General features: G+C 43.1%; 1 protein-coding gene across 4 annotated transcripts in view; it reads left to right on the forward strand.

The window, feature by feature from the left end:
* The window catches only part of ABCC8 (ATP binding cassette subfamily C member 8), a 154,203-nt gene that overhangs the window by 67,075 nt on the left and 66,565 nt on the right, over window positions 1-20,563 (forward strand). For 2 of the 4 annotated variants that reach the window (XM_006277172.4, XM_019477070.2), the window contains 7 exons: window positions 1,270-1,310; window positions 2,548-2,693; window positions 7,933-8,038; window positions 8,262-8,372; window positions 11,333-11,408; window positions 11,499-11,604; window positions 16,176-16,211. In XM_006277172.4, the coding sequence (XP_006277234.2) occupies window positions 1,270-1,310; window positions 2,548-2,693; window positions 7,933-8,038; window positions 8,262-8,372; window positions 11,333-11,408; window positions 11,499-11,604; window positions 16,176-16,211 (622 nt within the window). The remainder of the gene's footprint in view (window positions 1-1,269; window positions 1,311-2,547; window positions 2,694-7,932; window positions 8,039-8,261; window positions 8,373-11,332; window positions 11,409-11,498; window positions 11,605-16,175; window positions 16,212-20,563) is intronic. The other 2 variants (XM_019477068.2, XM_019477069.2) reach the window with 2 other exon arrangements.

Below are 20,563 nucleotides of genomic sequence, written 5' to 3' on the forward strand. Positions count from 1 at the left end.
TTTACTTTCTCCCTTAGTGGGCATGTCTACATGTACATTTAGGCATGTCTAAATTGAATGTGCATTAGCTTAATGGACATTTAGGCAATTTAGGAGCACGTCTACATGTGCATGCATTAAAGCACATTAACACCATGTGCGTGGACTGATGTGGGACTAAAGTTAGTTCCAAGTTAGTACATACACAGCATTAATGCACCTTAACACGTGCTTTTGCAGGTATCAGATTTAGGCATGAATAGCCTAAGGTCGCCATTTCTAAGGCTCATTAAGGGTGCACACATGTAGACACGCAACCTTAATGTACCTTAAATCGGGCTAAAGTGCCTTAAATTGGCATTTGTAGACACACCCAGTTTGGAAGGGGAAGAAAAACAATAATTAGGGATCTGCAGTATTTGGGTCTGTTGCCTTTAAATTCCTTAACTGTAACACCAATAATTTCCCATTCTTTGAGGCTGCAAACCCTGGCTCTTCTAAGAAGTGATTGGAAGGAGACCCCATTACAAAAACCTTTCACCCTTTTCCTCTTTCCTTTATTATTTTCCATCAAATAATCACCAACAATAAGCCACCAGTTGACTCTGGTCTTAGAATGCCATTTTTACTGTAATCATGGCATCGATTATTTGAAATGTTACTGAACTGAGGACATGCCAGTTGTGGTATAAATGCAATCAACTTCACTAGAGCAGTACCAGTAAAAGCAGATGTTGCACTGCTTTCTGGCAGTGAAATACAATGTATAATCCAGTTATATATTCCCACAGTGATTTGATGGATGTTGAGTATGTCTACACAAGCTGTTGACTGCAGTAGCCCAATTTTACTGCACAATAGCATTGTGTGGCAAAATCCATGGCACGTCCCTACTGCGCAATAGTATTAAGTTACTGCACAGTAGCATCACAAAAAAGGCACTCGCTGGCGCTACTGAACAGTAAGTAAGGTTACTGAGCATTTATTTAGTATTTGTTTATATGAACACTAAATAAATGCACAGACTGTGCAGTAGTGTCTCGTGTAAGCATGCCTGCTGTGTATTTTAATAATTCTGCATATAAACTAAATTAGCAGCCACTACATTTCTACTTAAGTAAAATAAACCTTGATAAATGTATTTTTTTTTTCTATTCTAAGCATAGAAAATACCATGGAAAAATTCAATAATAGCATATATTATAATGTGTTATACTTATACTGGAACTATATTTGATCACTGTTAATTTTAGTTAATGTCTAAATACTGTTGCTGGTTTTCCTTCACAGTTTTTATGAATGCAGCGATACCAATTGCAGCTGTACTTACAGTAAGTATTAACTTTTTTTAATAGAAATAGATTACATTCTACTTCTGTCTCATTTTTAAGCAATGATTAGTGAATTCCAAACTAAGTTGTTGCAAATAAAGCAGCAGTAAAAAAACAGAAATACCAGATTTTTCTTGTGGTAGTCCTGGAGTGTTGGAGCAACATTGGCCTGTGGAAGTCCAGGAAATATGTGAGAGGCAAGGATTTATTTTATTGGGCCAATGAAAAACAAAATAAATCTGGTTTGGGCAAGCTTTAGACAAGCTTTCTGGTGTCTGAAGAAGGGTACCTTGTACATGAAAGTTTGTCTAAACGGCTTCCAACACTGATTCCTTTGTTTTCTTTTAATTTAAAAAGGAATATGTAAGGCGGGGGGTTGGCAATATCTTGCAGTGGGGGGCTGCTTTGACAGAGCTTAGGTTTGAAAGTGGGCCACTTGGAAGCAACCCACGTCATTGGAGCCAGAGACAGAGCCACAGTCACCATCACTGCTTCTGAGCTCCTGACTCGAATTGAGTCTGCTGGAGTGTAGCAATTGCCAGTCTCATGGGAGTCCTGAAGCAGGACCCAGGTCAGGGGAGGGACCTGGAGCAGTACCCAGGCTCTTCATGGGTCCGTCACAGAGACCCTGAGAGGGGGCCAGGCACAGCTGTGGCCATCTGAGCCTCACAGGGTGCAATACCCTAAGGTAGAGGGTCAGGTAGGGCTATGGCCACCTGAGCTGGATGGGGTGGCAGACCCCAGTGGAGCCTCAGTGAGAGGGCGGTGTGGGGCTGTAAGACCCTAGGGCCAGGCACGGCTGTGGCCACCCAAGCTCCAAGGGGTTTATGACCCCAGTAGAGCCCAGTGAGGGGGCCAAGGGCTTGGAGGCCAGTGTGTGTTTGTTTGCATGTATGTGTTTGGCTGGCAGAAACATCTGCGAGGCATGGGACACGTAAGGGGTGGATGGAGCATGTAAACAACTGTTACAACTGGGGCATTCGAAGGGCAGCCTACAGCCTGTTTAACTTACTAATCATTTAATAACAAGGTGTGGCAAGAAAGCAAGGCGGGCAGTTTGCTCAGAGACAAGGGTGTGCCAGAGCTAACATCGGGCCTGGAAGGCGCCCTTGTCACATGCCTGTACAATGTTCCCTAATTATAAATAAGGTTGCTATTGCAGTAATTGGAAAGGTGAACTATGTTGTCTGTTTTCTTGTTTAAGACTGAGGCCTGTCTGTCATCATTGTCTCTATAGACATTTGTGGTCCATGCCCACCTGACTAAAGATGATGATTTCTCTCCACAAGTGGCCTTTGCTTCACTATCCCTCTTTCACATTCTTGTCACTCCCTTGTTCCTGCTGTCCAGTGTGGTTCGATCTACGGTCAAAGCATTAGTCAGGTAAGAAGTGTTGAATGAACTGCCCCCTGACCTTTCCTTTATTGTTTAGTCCCAAAATGTACACTTCAGAACTAATGCTGTGATTATTCCTTGCCATTAGTTATAAACTGCTTACCAACCCCTTGCATTAAATGTTGTCTCTTGCTGTACTATCTCTGCATCAACATCTCAGATAGTGAGAAAGGGCACAGCTCCACTGATGTCTTTAGTTAACTGAACTTAATGGAGTGATACTAATCAGCCTGACATTGTATCCATTTTCACAGCAGAGAATTTGGGCTTGTGCATTTTGACCCTTGTTCTAACTCACTGGTGGTGAAACTGCAAGTGTACATTTTTATCTGCTAATAAACTGCCATTGTTGTCCATGGGAAAGATTTTGTTGTATAAAATTAATAGCAAGATGGTGTTACAATGTATTCTGTGCTGCACTCTGAGAGTGTGCTTAAGTAAGTATGCTTGCTTGTAGACAGAAACAGAAGATGAAATGAAAGCTCACCTAAAGTGCGTTTTTGTTGTTGTGTAGTTTAGTTTTAATCAGTCATATGTTCCCCTCCATCATAAAAAATTTTGGAAGTGAAAAAATGATCAGCACATGGGCTTCACTGTGTATCACTTGGGCTGTATTGCCCCTTTTTCCCCACATTCCTATGGCTAAGTGCATTGGAAAATTAGGTTTTTAACAGACACTGCTATATAATAGAAAACTAGAAATATACTGTCCAAGTCAAGGGGGTGGGGAGGGAACTAATGAATACATTTTCAGTCTGAACCAACTGAACTTCCTTTTCATAATGAATGTGCTAAGCAAGTATACAACAATAGTACTAATAGATTAATGTTTGGTGCTTGGGCTGACAAAACTCCCATTCATTTTAATGAGTAATTTGTCTGAATAAGGACACCATATTTATCTCAGTAATTTGTTTACAAAACACTTTGCAAACAGTAACTAATACATATAGTTTTACCTCCTTATATAATTATGTATGGTTGTCTAAATCCTCATGTAAACTGTCAGCCAGACTTTGGTCTGTGCCTCATCCACTTTGTGCCACTCTGGCCATACAAAAGGGAAGCAAACAGGGATCTGGGCATGCTTCCAGTGTGTATAGTCAATGTAGTCAAATCTATTCCTACCCCTTTCTAGAGCCTGTAGAATAGAAGGACTGGAAGATGGTGCTCTCTGGCCAACATAGCGGCCCCTAGAGGACCATTACTGGTTGGCTGGCTGGGGTTGTAGCTAATTATTCATAGGTTTATGGAAAATAGCCTTTGCAGCCTGTCACCCTATCGCCTGCATGTAGCACTTATTTGGACACAGTGTAAGGATTTAGTTGTAACATTTTTCATGATTTGTAATGATGACTGCGGAGTCCATTTATGCATAGCTTGTTCAAAGACGGCTACTACCAGTGACTGCCAGCCTTGTGCTGTTCTTGTTAGTGGTCCCTTATGCTATTAAGTGGTTTTCTTCTTGCAGCCAATTTGTGGTCTACCTGTCTGCAATGTAGACAGGTCGTCTTCCTTCCTAGTTGCCTGGGTAGGAGAGCATCCCAGAATGCATTGTTTTGTATTGGGCCCTTTTGCTTGATGAAGTGTGGTCAGAGGATGGCCTAGATATTTTCAACCCATACACATGCATGCATGGTTAGGTATCAAAGTAGATGAGAATGCATAAATATAATTGGTACAAGTCTGACATTGTGCCAAGAGGGCATATATCAACTGAGGGGTTTTTTAATTGTGCCCTGTTGTTTCACCTGCCTGATAATGAAAAGCTGATCAATAAGATCAGAGAGAGGTAACTTAACCTGATAGAGCTGAACAAACATGCATGGAAAGTTGTAGTTTAATGGGTAAACTTTCCAATCAAGCGAGGCAGAATATGTTCCAGAAATTGGAGCAGCCCAGAAAGAACACACTAACTGGGTGATGTGGCTTTGCACCCTTGTCATTTTGCAATTCTTGGCATGTTAACGTTACCCAGAACATTTAACACGGGAAGATGTACAGGACAATATATCCTCACGGAGAAACTTGTTGACATCTTTAATTCTTCAGGTAGTGTCCACATGCAAAGCAACAGAGTGGATAGTCATTGACACTGTCAAAGCAAATGACAGTTACATTCTTACTAGTTTTAGCCCAGATAAAAAGAGCTTCATTTGTGAAAAGAATCAAAATGAGCTTTTGTTCCAAATATGACCCCAAAACCTCCCGGGTTCTATGGCTAGGGTCTCGGAGAATAAATTACCCTTCAGAGAAGGAGGATCACTAGGAAAGTGATAAATTCAGAAGGATATTTTGGAAAGTATTTTAATCTGAGTGGTGCTAGTGATATAAAAATAAAACCAAGCAGCTGATTGATTTACTTCTTAAAGGTGAAGACTTCAAGGGCAAAGTATGTAGCATACAATTTTCTCTCCAGTGAAGGAAGGGTGTCTAGTAGCAAGCAAGAGGATTTGATTTTGGAGTGGCATTAATATGAAACCACTCATGTATCCAGCTTTGCAAATAACAACTGTAGTCTAATCAGTGTTTCCATTCTGATGGTTTAAAATAAGATCCCTAGTGGAGATAACCAGAAGCCTAGAAACTATCAAGTTCACCTTGTGAAACTGCTGTGTCCATCAGACCTCTGCAGCACACATATATTTAAGTCTAGAATGGCATTTTAACTCTGCCTCTTGGGATGTGAGTCATCATCTTAACAAAGCATTTTCTCATAATATTGAGTTGTCATGTTTGCACAGCATGCACAACAACACCCTAGGACAAGCAGAATAGTTTAAGAGCTTCTGAAGAACTTGTATTATCTTGGCAACTAGAAGACTTTCCTTTTGCTCTGAGGAAACCACTAACATTCAGAGTACCCCATCTTGATGCAAATTCAGAGGGGCCTGATTGTTACAGTTGTATGGGACTATGGCAGGGAAAAGGAACCTGGATGCATCCTTTACCTACTCTTGCTAGTGCAGCTGAACAAGACCATTTCATATCTGAAGACCCTTTTTCACAGAAGCACTGGAACTGCAGGCCCCAAAGGTGTCAGGGAGAAGGCTAGACCATACTCCTCACTTGGCCTCATTGCATCAGTCTTCAGAGCCAGCCAACCTTGCTAAGGAAGCAGGCAGCATTATTTTTACAGGCTGATATAGCCAAATGAGTTCCTCTGCCTACCAGGTGACCTTAAGAAGGATTATGCTTAATCTCTCCTTGACTTTTCCTCAGAGAATGAGAGTGAAGTTCCACGCAGGCCTCTACTCATAATGGTCCACAGTTTGACCCATCAGAAACAGAAATTTTCCACTAGATCATTTAGTACTCCCAACCTGAAAGACAGGATTATTCCCAATGTTGTTTTTCTAGTACATTATCCAACCTACATGTAAAGGTCTCTCATGACATGTCTCCCATCTCCTCCCTTGCTCTGATAGACCTGTGCCTTGAGAAACTTTTCCTGTATTAATAGCTACGGCCTAAATCCTTTTGTCCTACCTTAGGTTGTTAGTCTCCCTTTTTAGGTTTTGAATTCTTTAGACATGTGTCTGTTTCTGGGCCAGATTTAATCCCTGGCAGACCCTGGCACAGGGCTCGTGACAACAGGAAAGTTCCATGGTACAAATAAGTGCTGGTCCAAGTACCCCACAACCATGCCTTAACTGGGGACAGAGTAGGCAATGCTGATCATATGAGAATATGTCCAAGGCAACATCAGTGCTTAAATGATTTTTAGTCAAATTTAGTAACAGCGTTATTAGAAAGAGTGACCTTAATATCACCTTTACACAAGAATCATCCCCTTCTGTGATGTTAATGGGTCTTCTCATGCAAGAGCTCTAAGATTCTTGAAGTAAACTAAGCTTCTGTCTGAAGAGAAATCCCCAGTAGAAGAGACTAAACTGGAAATACTCCCTGCATTCCCTACCTGGCATTCCCTTAGTCATACTGGTCCACCGAGGTACAGTTTGTATCTTTCTATATCTGTGGTTCTCAACCTTTCTAGACTCAAGGTGCCCCTTGGAAAATGTCAGCTTTTAGCTTTCACCCATTTTTTGACTATGAAAAAATAATAGATCAAGTCTCCTGTTACAAGGAACTCAGAAAAACCACAATAAGTCGGAAAGTTTTTGACACTATGGATTCCTATTTGAAATCTCTGGATTTATCTTGTGAATGATACGTAAGTGTTAGTAGTAACCACTACTAATATTTTGTGGCATCCTGCAGCACAGTACCCCAGGGTGCCATAGCACCCTGGTTGAGAAGCACAGCCCTATACCAATACGGTGAGGTCAGCTTATTTTCCCATAACCTGCTGCCATTTAGTGGAGGCATAAGTATTTAATTCTGTTCCTCAGGTATGGTCATCCTGTTAGTGCCTGCCATTTGGACACTTTCAATTTGTTGTGCCTATTTCATACTGAGTTGTGCAGGGCCAAATGTTTTATTCTACAGAATTGATTTGCCTGTTACCTCCGGAGATTACATGGATACTGTAAGAACGTGCTCACATGCAAAACTAGCATCAAGGGCTATTAAATGAGAAGGTAATAGCATTCTACCAAATTACATGTTAGCTGTTTGGGGTGTACTTTGTACTTCTCTGGTGCTGGCCTATAGGATGGGTTCCTTTTATAATTTCATTTGTTCATCAGTTCTGCCTCTTTACGCACACTCAACCTTACTGCCACTCCACAGATTACAGGTTGTACTACAGTGGCTAAATTCATCCCTAAAGCAGATACATTGGATCAATTTGGCCCACTGAAAATAGAAAAGACTCCCTCAAGACCCTAATGCCTTGTCAGTTTGTTCATTAGGACTAATTATGTGGTACTTTAAATGACATTAATTTTTCTGTTTCTTTCTAGGGCTTCAAATTGAGCCACGAGTAGTGTTAATTGCTATGCCCTTGTTATACCTGAAGAAGTATTTTATCATAATTTCTCTGTACTACACATTGAAGGTGTAGGAAGAGGAAGGGAGCCAAGAAGTATCTGAAATAACCATTAAAAGGCCCTAACCATAGTAAAGAAAAATGCACCTTTTTCAGTTTTATGGTGCAAGAATCTCTTGCTGTTATAGGTGTCTGTGCCAAAAAGGAAGCAAACTTAGACTACCCAGCAGACTGAACTGCTGAGGCACTGCAGTGGGTATCCTCAATCTAATGAACATTGCCCTCAACATAAAAATTAATTTTGCATTCAGCCTCATCCCTTTTCTTTCCTTTCAGTGTGCAGAAGTTGAGCGAATTTTTGGCAAGTGAAGAAATTGGAGAAGAACATGATAAATGTTCAGAACAAAGAAATGCAGGCAATCACAGCAAATACCAGGCAGTTGTAAGTAGGAAATGTTCATCTGTACACCAAGTGGCTGGACCAATTTGTTCCCATTGTACATTTTTTACACTCCAGATCACTCCAGATAACATACTGCAATAGCAAAAATCCATATTAATACCCTATATTCCATACAGATCATAACATGATTGTTTTTATTTGACACTCTTTCCTGGTCCCACCACCCATCACCATGTATTTCTGTCTTCCTGATTTTGCACAGCCCCTCAAAGTTGTTAACCGTAAGAGGCCTGCCAGAGAGGACTGGAACAATTACAGCTCTTGCATGAGAAGACCCGTTAACATCACAGAAGGGGATGATTTTTGTGTAAAGGTGATATTAAGGTCACTCTTTCTAATAATGCTGTTACTAAATTTGACTAAAAATCCTTTAAGCACCTACAGTGGGGTTCCAAGTCCAGTCTAGGGATGTCAGACATCTCATTCCACTCCAAGGAAACTAAAGCCAAAGGGTAGTGTTCCCTGTTGTTTCCTCAGGAAAATGTTCATTTTAGGAAAAGAATAGATTCCTTTGCTGAATTGTAAATGTTTTATGACTGTGTATGTACCATTTACATTTTTTCTTAGCTGTTCCATCTTTCCAGAGTTTCTGAATAAGTAGCTCTGATCTCAGTACAAAAATATTCAGCTTCTCCAAAGAAAGAATTAGAATCATTGAATCAGAACTTCATTTTAAAGATTGATGTTCCTGACTTGCTATAGAAATAGCAAATATCGATGGCTGTTGTAATGATGGCGGTATCTGTTCAGCCTGTTTTGCTCTTGCGTGACTGTCCCTGACACAACAAAGGATAAACCATTTTATTCCAGAGCAAAGTGCAGTTATCCAGTTGTCCATGACCATTGTCCCAGGATGAATCCTAAAAAGGTTCACAGGCAAGAAGTACTAACAGTTTATCCTGGGACCTTGCAAACTACATCTGAATGGTAGTCCTGGGGTTGCATCATTGAAACCGTGGCAGAAAAGTGACAGAGCATTCATCTGCTCACTAAAACCAGACTAGAAAGGTGATGTGTGTACACATCAATCCTGGGATACTTCTGTTCCAGGACAAACATAGGCACAACTTGTCCAGGGACAAATACAATGTCTTTTCCTAGCCAAAGTGAGGAACATCTTTGCCAATTCATGTATTACCAATGAGCCCTAGTAGGGCAACTGACTAGCACATTTTTAACTCTGAGAAGACCCCAATTGATATCTTGACTCAACTCTTGGGTAAAATGACATTGGTTAGTGTGATTTCAGATCCCATTAAAATGGATCAGACTGGCAGAGAGATAAAGAGGAAATCTGAGGGAGCCTTTATAGGAGAATAGCAACAGGCAGTCCTGAGCCAGTACTGTCGCTGCAGCAGTAGTAGTAAAATGAGACAATGGTTGCAAGATTTCAGTTTAAGTAAGGTAGAGCCCCTCTACACATGCAGGGAAAGATGCGGTGGGATCTAATGTGCAATCCATACAGTCATGCCTTCTGCCATGCCACATGCATGGCAGGAGGCATGATTGTGGGATTGCACATTAGATTTCATCTTGTCTTATTGCTGGTGCGGGGGAGCCCAATAGATATAACATGTAGAGGGGGCTATAGAAACAAAAACACAGATCAAGTAACCTCTAGCTCCATCTGCTACCTCAATTGTCACAGGTTGTCCCAGCCCCTGGTGCCACTAATTTCTCTTTTCTCTCAAAGATCTGCCTACTGTTCCTTTTCCCAACAAGGCTTTTCTTCAAGAGAGGAGTCCTTGGTGGTTGCCTTTTATCTAGAGCAGTGATTCTCAGTCAGAGTGCCACTGCACCCTAGGATGCCTTAAGATCCTTTCAAGGGTTTCCTGGGATGCCACACAAAGTTAGCATTGCGTGATGTGCAAATGTGATAAGTCCAGAGATAGGAATAGGATTCCACAGTGTTAAAAAAATTAAGACCTGTTGGTGGTCTTCATGAGCTCTTTGCGACAGAATAATTGCTTTATTATTTTTCTCTAGTCAAAAAATGAATGAAAACTGCCTCAAACCTATCCTATTGAGGGGTGTCTTTTGTCTAAAAAGATTAAGAATCACCAATCTAGAGGGAGAGGAAAGGACTCTACAAACTCTGTCTCATTTTTTCATCTGGGTTCCCAAAAAGACAGATGTCAGTTTCAAACCTGTGGAAAATGCAAGTCAGGTTTCTAGATGCTCCAGTCTACCTTCTCCTCTACCAGGACATGCTAGGCGCATCTACATGAGATGTTGATTGTGCAGTAGCTAAATAATTCTGTGCAGTAGCACATCACAGCATGGACAGTGTTAATACATTACTGCACAGTATTATTAGGCTACTGTGCAGTGGCATCGCTTAAAAGACATTCACTGGCACTGCTGCACAGTAACTCTGGTTACTGCATATTTATTTAGTAGTTTCTTATACAAGTACTTAATAAATGCACAGTGACCACTGCACAGAGGCACCTCATGTAGATGCACCCTCTGAGTCAGATTCTGATGTCTCATTCATTGTTGAGAGCCGGCTGGCTTCAGTGAAGTTGCTTCAGATTCTCACTGAATAAACAGGGGGAGAATCAGGTCTGATGTATCTATAATGCTCAAAGTTTTGCTCCTCAGTTTCCAGTCTATCCAGTCAAGTCTGGGGTATATGTTACTCCAGATAACGACTTAGAACAGGTGAAAGAAAAAGTATGTTCCTTTAATGCACTTGCACTTAAAGTCCATTAAAGGAAGATAAGGACCATAACACAAAGTAACAGGAGAGTTAATAGCAGCAGCAGCACCTTTTTCCTGTGGGTGTATCCTGTGGAAGGTTCTGTCACCTCACTCTACTTGGGACTCTGACTGCAGTTATATATATAGAGTGACATTCACTGCTCTGCAGAAGGTCTGCTTTAACCATGGCACATAATGCTAAAAGACTCCCATCACTTAAGGTATTGCAGACCTTCAGGGCAAGATACCAAATTTGGTGCAGCAAAGTTTTAAAATGTTATCATTGTTTTGCGGAAATAAACTTCTCCCTGAAGCTTTTCACCACTTTCTGTCAAGCTCCCATACTCACATGGGTGCAGAGTGCCATGCACACGAACTGTGGCTGCCTCACGAATGTGAGGCACCAAAAGCCTCAATTTTACCGCTAGTTTTGCCTCTCTGTACAGTGGCATCTTCCAATCTCATACGCAGGCTAAGGAAGCCAAAGGATGTTTCTCGCTATGCTGAAAACAAAGGTGTGTGCTGTAGCTGTTTTTTCTATGTTTTTCATTTTTCACCATATTGATGTAGATCACAAATGGATTTTTCACCTGGACGCCCGAAGGAGCTCCAGCACTGTCCAACATCGATATCCAAATCCCTCAAGGTACCAAACTACATCAGATGTACAAAATGAGACATTTCTGGCAAATAACTGGCAAGTCAGACCGTCAAGTGTGCTTCTCCCCTCTCTCAGGTCAATTAACAATGATCGTAGGACAGGTGGGCTGTGGTAAGTCATCACTCTTGCTAGCAACACTTGGGGAGATGCAGAAGATTTCTGGGAACATATTCTGGAACAGGTAAATTTTCTTAAAGGTTCAAGATTACAATAAGCAATAACAGGCTAGAAATGAGCCAGATGCTATCCTCAGAACCACATGCATAGCTTTTGCGGATTTAGTGGATTGTGGGCATGTGTTCGAGGGGCAGCTGATCCCAGAAGGTCCCCTCATCTCATCAGTGGTCCCACATCCCAGAGGTTAGAGACAGATCATGAATGGGGGTGTTTTTAGGGTGCTCCTGTTTCACTCCCATCTCCCTTCTCCAGGGGCGGACAAATAAACAGTCCTTGTGCTTCTTCAAATATAGATTACAATTATTTGACTTTAGTATGGGCCATACAAAGAGAAGAAAAGCTCCTTACCCCAAGACCAAGGAATAGTCATGGTTAGTCTCCTATTTTCAAGTTAAATGTCAATTGATGTAAGCTATACTAAGTTTTCAGATCTCCAGTCCTATCTCACCCTCTCCATTATTACTGGAAGTGCATGAGTGTGAACTGTTTCTCAACTTATGAATGTTACAAGTGTAGAACTTTTTGATTGCCCAGTGTCCTGATGAATCCCTTTATATTATAATTATATGTGGTAAATCCCTTTAACAATATATCCAAAAGACTTAAATGCTTTCATTTCCAGCTGAGTTGGAAGTAAGGAGCAGACAAGCAGGTATAAAGCTGGTCCCTGCACTCTGATTGGCTAATAAGAGATTTTGGCTACTGTACTTTTTCTGAAGAGTAATTATACAGACCTTATGCAAATCGTGCCCACACCCTCAGCTAATTAGAGTGCAAGGAATTGAAATAGCTGGCTTAAACCTCTTTACCGAGGAAGTTGGTATTATTATCCCCATTTTATAGATGGGGAGACTGAAACACAAAAAGGTGATTAGTTGGGTCATTGTTACAGTACTCTTCCTAAGACAAGGCAAAAGCTTGGCTCAGTAACTCACATTGCAAAATAACCCTTAATTCTATCACTCCTAATTCTTTATTACCCAAGGTCATGCAGTAGGGTCAAATGACAGATCCTGCTGATGTGTCACTCAGAATTAGCTGAGTGTCTCTTGCTGATACTCAGGAACATTAGTCCTAAGTACAATTCTAGTCCTAAGTACAAGTTCAACTCAGGCAAGTAACTTCCTCACCCTATCTTTTTTCCTACCAATGAAACAGGGATAATGATACTATTTTATTATTTACCCAAGTATAGAGCATGGTTTGGAGACTCTTGAGGAAAAAAGAAGTAATGTTATTGAAATAGATGAAGCTGCTAATAAACAATGATAACTAGTTTATTTGTCATAATGCATATATTTGTTTATAATCCAAGAGTATTTCTGTCTCTAGGCCCCAAATAAGACTGAGGCCCAATGTGTTAGTAATTTTACAAACTCATATTGAGAGAGAGTCCGAAAAAGATTCAACAATATAAGATAAACAAGGAAGAAAAAACAATAAATTCTGAATGGATGATAATAATTCTTGATTTGTTGGTTGATTTTGGTTGGTAACTTTAATATATACTACCAACCAAATTCTGCTCTGTTTAGTTATGTAGATAAGATGCTGCACCATGTGAGTAAAGGTATCAGAATCCTGCCCTATGTGAGAGATGTTTTACTTAAAAAATAATGCACAGTGGGTGCGTCTACACGATGCCACGTTGCCAAAGCAACAAGCCACATCAACATAGCTCGCTGCTACAACGACATATCATTGCTGGGAACAAACCATGATACCGATGCTACTTCATAGTAACAACGAGGTACTGTGCAGTAACTTGTTGCTACTGCACAGTAGCTGCTAAAAATAGCTGTGCGGCGTCGGGACTGCGCAGTAACACCAGTTAAGCAAGTACTAAATGACTAGGCAGTAACAACTGTGCAGTCCACCACTTATGTAGATGCAACCACAGTCTCTAAAGAAAACTGATATTGGATGAATATGGAAAATTATGTCTTTGCATATTTCTTTGGCTACAATATAGCTGTTTATTAGCTGAAAAAAGTGTGTGAGGGAAAATCTTCCTTTCAGCTTTTATCAATATGCAGCTGAATGTTTCATCAAGTGGCACTAGAAAGGTATTCTTTAAAGTTATTAGTGGGCCTAAAACTGCAGATAACCTAGTAGCTGTGTATAGGCACTTAGTGGGATTAGCAAAAGCAAGTTGGCACTTACCTCTGATTTCAATAGGAGACTGGTGCCTAGGCACTTTTGAAATCCCATTACACACTAAATTTCATCTTTAGGCATCTATGTTTCTTTAACAATCCTGGCCTGGATGCACCAGTCAGATACAGTGCTTGGAGCACCCTGTCATCTGTACTGAAGTTCATTATTTTCTAATTAAATTACTAGAAATTGCCAGATGACCAGAGAGAAAACAAATTTGGAATGGGAAAAAAACAGATGGAAAAGAGAAAATAGAAGGAAGAAAGTAAAGGGAACAATGAATTTGGGGGGATGTTATCTCAATACTGTACAGGAAAATAGAGCAGGGACCTCATCTAGCATTACTTTCACATGAAGATCTTGCTGCATTAAAGGATCAGTACTCAGAGAATGCAATGAGTCAGAAAGAGTGCATTGTTGCACTGGATGCTAGCTTTAAAAGTTAAGTATGTTATTTATGCACTCCCCTGAGTATAGAAGTAGTACAAAGGTTAACCGCCCAAGGAAGCTTGGTGTGGCCATGAGCACCCCTGTCTGAGTATGATAGGGTCTTTTCTGTCTGACATAATCAGGGGGCACATCTACACATGCAAACAATAAACTTTGGCACAGTTTGCACTAGAATTTATTGCTCCTGGACATGCTGCTTACATATTCATCCACGATCACAGTATGTTGAGCTGGGACATAGGCGACTGGTAGGGGATGCACGTGCCCCCTCTGATGGGGCCAGTGCCACCCCTGATGGCCGACACTGATGCTGTTGGTAGGGCGGGTGCACCCCTTGACAGGGCCACCTCCATCAGCAGCTTCTGTGGGTGCCCCCCCAGATTCAGGAGGCACCAGTCACTCATGAGCCAAGGCAGAGCAGTCCTAGGTAGCAGTGGACACTGGGGGTCAGCTGCTCTAATTAAAGTGCCCAGAGCATCACATGTATCTGTGGCCCCGTGCTGAAAAATGTCAGTGGGAGTGCTTTAACTTAAGCTCATCAAACGAGCTTTAGTTAAAGTGTCCCTGCTGCCACTTTTCAGCACGGGGATGCTGGAGTCTGCTCCATGGAGCGTAGTAATTACTGGAGTCTTCAGGAGCTCTGATTAATCGAGTCTGCTCCAGCGCACTGTAATTACAGCACATTGGAGCAACCTCCCTGCATGTGCCTAGGTGCCCAAAGGACTGGGTGGATGAACCAAATTCCTTTTGCAGGTGATGTGATTCAGGGACTGCAATTATCCCTGGTCCTTATGCAGAATGTGCAAGATGGAAAAGATGTTCAATATATCCGTTCTTTCAGTGTTTCTGTATGGAAATATTTATGTTGAATAAACCTTGCTATGCAGTGAGATGCACAGGATTTGGATAGAAGGTGGGTTGGAGTTTACTTTTGATGCTGCAGTGACTCATGTGAATGAAATGTAGGCTCCTTGTGTGGAGAGGGGGATTTTTCAATAAGCCAATGCTTAGGACAATGACACCACCATGCAGGAAGCCTATGCAGAATTCTGTAGTCACTGGAATTTATCTTGTACTTTTATCAGTTAGTGTTTCAGATTGGTTTTAACCACATTTTTTAAACTTCATGTGCATTTTTTTTCCTTGAGTGCCTGCATAAATTTTCATTGTTAGCACAAATTATGTAGGTAGAAGGCTTCCATTAAAGAACAAAAATTATATTCTGCCCTGATTTTGTTTTTCCCACTGAATACAAACACTGCTTGTCATTCTTTTCACTGTAACTGAAATAAGCATGACCTAAAACAAAAACATCTACTGTAGATTCTCATGTCAAAACAATTCTGTTGTTGCATGTTTGAAAACAGCCAAGATAGTAGCTCCCACTTTCATATGCATGCCCACACCCCTCTGGACACATGCTCCCTAAGACTAGTTGCTGATATGAATATGGAATGTAGCTAGTAGTATGAATCTGGAAATCTGGTTTGTCATTCTTTTGGTATATCCTATGGAAGTGCAGCTACTGCTGCAGAGAAATACAAAGTGACACAAGTTTCCCTTGTTTCAGTTATGGTAAATGGATGTACTCTCCATCTATCAGTGTTTCACCTGAGAATGCTTTAGTTTCCAGTGGACTCATATGCCCATCAGACTAGGACTTCTGGACTCTCTGAGCACTGATAGCACCAGGGTGGTTTGCAGACCTCAAATTTGGTTAGAATCAAATGAGCTGATTAGGTGGAAACAACTGCTGGTCACAAATTGACATTTTTTATTATTGCCAAAACCAAGTGCAGTTCCTGCAGAAAGAACAGATGCAGCTGTCATCAAACAGCAATGACTCTATTGTAAAAACTGTTTGCAGTCTATACACAAAGTGGAATTTAATTGTTACTCTTTCTGAGAACAGATTGCTTGTATTTACTTAAGTAAATGATCTTTGTCTGCTTTTTATTTGTGATGCAGCAGTATTCCTGACAGCGAGACAGGGGAAGATGTCAGGTATGGTACTATATGTGATTGTTGGTCTTCATACTAAGTCAGTCCTAGTGGAAGGAACCAAAGGGGGACTCAGCTTATCACAAATCAAAGGTATAAGTCTTTCTGAAAGTTACTTTGGGTAAAATTTTCAAAACCACGCAACAGTCTCATTGAAAATACCACATAAGTGTCTAATTCACTTAGGTCCTTTTGAAAATGTTACCCTGTTGGTGCTTTTGAAAAAGACCATCCTTATCCCCCTCTGTACCTTTGAAAATCCAATCCAGTCGAGTTATTTCTTCATTATTTCTTTTGTTCATTTTCGGCACCATGTCATGAGTTTATTTTCGCACCCACAGCTCTTCAGGCACGTATAGAATGAAAAGAGTCAGGAGTAGCAGATTAGTCTACATGTTGGTCAGGCATCCTTTCATAGAAATCGTGCCTTATAGTTAGAGAGCATAGTTCAATTTGTATTTCTGGAGTACTTATCAAATCTCATTTTAAAGCAGACCTTACTAGCATGATTGCCATAGCCTGGTTTGAAAACTACCAGAATGGTAAACCTTATATCAGTGACAGTTCTAAAGATCATGGGTAAAATGTAGGGACATGGGAAGCTTTGGTAGCCGATTCGATTCGGCCCAATACGGTGGAATTGGGTGACCAGTTAAAAACTCCAAATTGAATTGGATGCCTCTGAATTGATTCAGAAAAGATTTGGTGTTGATTTGGAGATTTGGCCATACACTAAACAGGCAGCAGTCCTCGAGGATGCTGGACACATCTGCCTTCAGCTGGTAAGTCTGTTATGGTGAGCAGAGGTGGAAGGGAAGAGGCGTGGGGGGAAAGCAGATCAATGCCCACAAAGCAAGGAAGGGATTGGGGCTAGGGTTGGGACAAGCTGCCCAGCTAGGGCAGGGGGGCATGGGACTCAGGAAGAGGGCTCCCGCCACTATGCACCGCCATGTGCTGCTGTTCTGGGAGGTTATGGGAGTGGGTGTGTGCCCCCGGATCTGCGCGGGGTGGGTTGGGTGGGGCTGCAATTTGGACAGGCAGCAGAAGGCACTGGGAGTGGGGGTTATGCTTTCCTGCTGTTTGCCCAGCCTCCCCGTGCCTCCTGGACAAGCCGTGGCTTCGTCCCAGATGGGCGAGCAGTGGCAGGGCATGGGGGTGGGCACGTGCACCCAGATCAGAGCGGGGCCAGCAGCAGCAGCTATGGGGAATTTTAGGGTAGCTGCAGTCCCCCCATAGCCCCCGCTCCACTGCGCTCTACAGGGTAGGTGGAGCCAGGGCTACGCTCCAGGCTGTGGCTGGGGCTAGCCCCCCAGAGCACATCCCTGGCTCCACCCGCCCCACGGAGTGCAGCCCAGTGGTGTGTGGCTGGGGCTAGCCTCCTGAAGCGCAGCCCAGCCCAGCCCGCCCCGCACAGATCTGGGGACACATGCCCACTCCTATGCCCTTCTGGACTGGCGGTGCACAGTGCCGGGAGCCCCCTCCCCGAGTCCTGTGCCCCCGCGCCCTGGCTGGGCAGCTTGCCCCAGCCCCAATCCCTCCCTCGCTGTGGGGGCATTGATCTGCCCCCACCATGCCCCTTTCCTCCCCACTCTGCCCACCACAACAGACTCACCAGCTGGAGGCAGCTGTTTCCAGTGTCCTAGAGGACTGCTGCCCGTTTACTCTATGGCTGAATCTTCAAATCCAAATCGGCCAAATTGAATCAGGACACTGATTTGAATCATTGAATTGAATCACTGTCCCTCCAAATTGGCCGAATCCAAATTGAATACTTGCCACTTCGCACAGGCCTAGTAAAATGGTGCTGTTGAAGTAAATGAGTGGTGGGCTATTGAAATCAGATTGTGTCCTTTTTTTGGCTCTGCCTTCTGTCTATTCCCTGCTGACCAGAATTTTTTTCTCAGTTTCTGAAGCATTAACAAACATATTTACTTGAATCTAAGACAACCCTGAATTTAAGCTCCCCCCCTAATAATTAGATTCTATCCATGGAAAATGTATAACATTGTTATAATTTGCCATGGATGGAATCTAATTATTGGAGGGTTGCTTTAATTCATCCCTCCTACCACTGCAGGGAGGGCAGACAGTGGGGAGGCAGGTGGTGTTGGGAGGTCAAACAGCTTGTCTGCTTCTTGTGCCTGCCCTCCCTTTCCACCAGCCTCTGATCACTGCTTCCTCCAGCCTCTGCTCCCCTATTCCCTAGAGCTGTGCAAAATTTCACTGGCCGTTTTGTTTCGACTCATTTTGAGGTTGAAACAGCAAAATTGAAATGAAACAAAGGGTGTTGAAACAGCCTCGAAACAAAACAAGGCTAGTCGAAATGTTTTGACCATAACGCTGGGGATGGAAAGTCAGTCCATCTGGGATGACTCCCTGCTCCTGGTGTGATCTAGCGTGGGGGGATGGGAAGTCAGGCCAGCTGGGCTGACTTCCCCGTCCCCGGCCGATCTAGCAAAACGTTGAAACAGAGTCAAAACAGCCTTACTGTTTCAATGAAGCAAAACGGAACAGCTGTTTTGAATCGAAATGAAATTCAATACAAAATGCTGTTCCATCAAAACTTCGAAACTCAAGGCGAAATGAAATGGTGCCGTTTTGCACAGCCCTACTATTCCCCCCCAGCCTCTGCTCCCCACTTCTCCCTAGCCTCTGTTTCCTGCCCCCAGCCTCTGCTCCCTCTTGCCCTGCAGCACCTGCTCTGAATAGTCAGGCTTCATCCCCATTCTGGCACTGAGCATGGCCCCAGCTTGGCCCTGTAGCAGCTTTGTGAGCTACCTGCTGCTATGAGACCAGGCTGGAGCCACGCTCAGTGCTCAAGGCTGCCTGCCAACACAGAGTAAAGGCAAGCGGCGGGAGGGGGAGAATGGGAAAGGCAGGAGATCAGAGTCTGCGTAGGAGGAAAGACAGGGAGAAGCTAAAACAGATGGGACAACTGACAACCGACGCCCAGGAAAAAGCCAACCTATTAAATGGGTACTTTGTGTCAGCGTGCCCGTCCTGGGTACCTGCTTCTCTTGTAGTTCCCACAATTCCCGCCTGCCACGACTTGATCTAAATGCAAATTCTGGGGGAGGAAGAGTTGTTACATGCCGGTACTGCGGTAAGGAACACGCTGGCCAGATCTTAGTCCAGAGTGCTTTATTATCATTAGCCTGTTGTGCTCTCTCGGAACATCAGGCAAAAAAAAAGGAGTTTGCCACATCAGTCCTTTCTGTCTGTCTCAAACGGTAAGGACTACTTGTTATCTTGATAATCAGTCGCTAATTGCCTCGTTCGCGGCTGATTAACGCCAACACCGGGATTCCCCAGCTGTGGCTTGTGCCAGCATGCGAAGCGCGGCTCAGTCACAGTTTTCCTTTTTACTTTCGCTTCTGTCTCCATGCCTCCCTTCACTCTCCGGTGAGGGATCGGGGTCCCGTGCCTTCAGGGCAGGATCGGGTGCTCTCTCTCTCTCCTTTTTTCTCCCGCTCAGGGAATCCCGCCACGCTGTGCCCCAGAGCTGTGGGGTTTTCCGCGCTGCTGCTCTGTTTTTATGACTCACCGCAGAGGCTGTCTTTCCAGGTAAGAAGCAACCCATGGGGCGTATCGATCCCCCAAAATCCCGTCGTCATCTGAGAGTGAGTCCCTGTCTCCTGGACTCTCTCTGTATTCCTTGTCGCAGGGCTCCTCTCCCACTTCTCTCAATCTGTAAGTGCCTGAAGGCAACTTTGGGAAATTTCCTCCCTCGTTTTATTTCTCTTTCTGGGTCCTCATTGGCTGCCTGGGGTATTACGTTCCCCATTTCCCGGACGTTCTAATCTCCGGCAGCTGCTACCCCATCTTAGCAGAGTCGCGGCTGCGACGCTGCTACACACCTCCCCCTTCAGTTATGTAGTCCACCTGCTCCATGGATTCGCTGTCGTGATGATTTTTTTTTTCTCAAGTCGCCGAAACATCGTTGTATCGACTCGAGTGAGTCATTTCTTCCTCTGTGTTATCCCGTTCATTTCATCTTCCATGTCTCTTGTTCCTCTTTGGAGATCCGAGCTGGGTGTATGATTTTCTGGTGTCCCACTTGTTTGTTGCTGCATTTTTTTTTCCTTCGGATCGTCTCCTGGACATGATAGGAGATCTACATTTCCACTCCTTCTCCCTGCTCGGTGTTCCACTGAAAAAAAGAAAGGTTGTAAGGCCAACAACCACCTCAAAAGCCTAGCATAACTTAATTTGGCTGTTCTTAACCACCGCAGGGGTGTATGATCTGTGATAAGCACAAACCTCCATCCTGATAAATAATATTGGAATAATTCTACGGCCCAGCGGACCGCTAGGCATTCCCTTTCTATTGTGGGGTATCGTGTCTCCGCCGGTTT

Source organism: Alligator mississippiensis, chromosome 2 (assembly GCF_030867095.1).
Source record: "Alligator mississippiensis isolate rAllMis1 chromosome 2, rAllMis1, whole genome shotgun sequence".
In the NCBI taxonomy this organism is placed as follows: domain Eukaryota; kingdom Metazoa; phylum Chordata; order Crocodylia; family Alligatoridae; genus Alligator; species Alligator mississippiensis.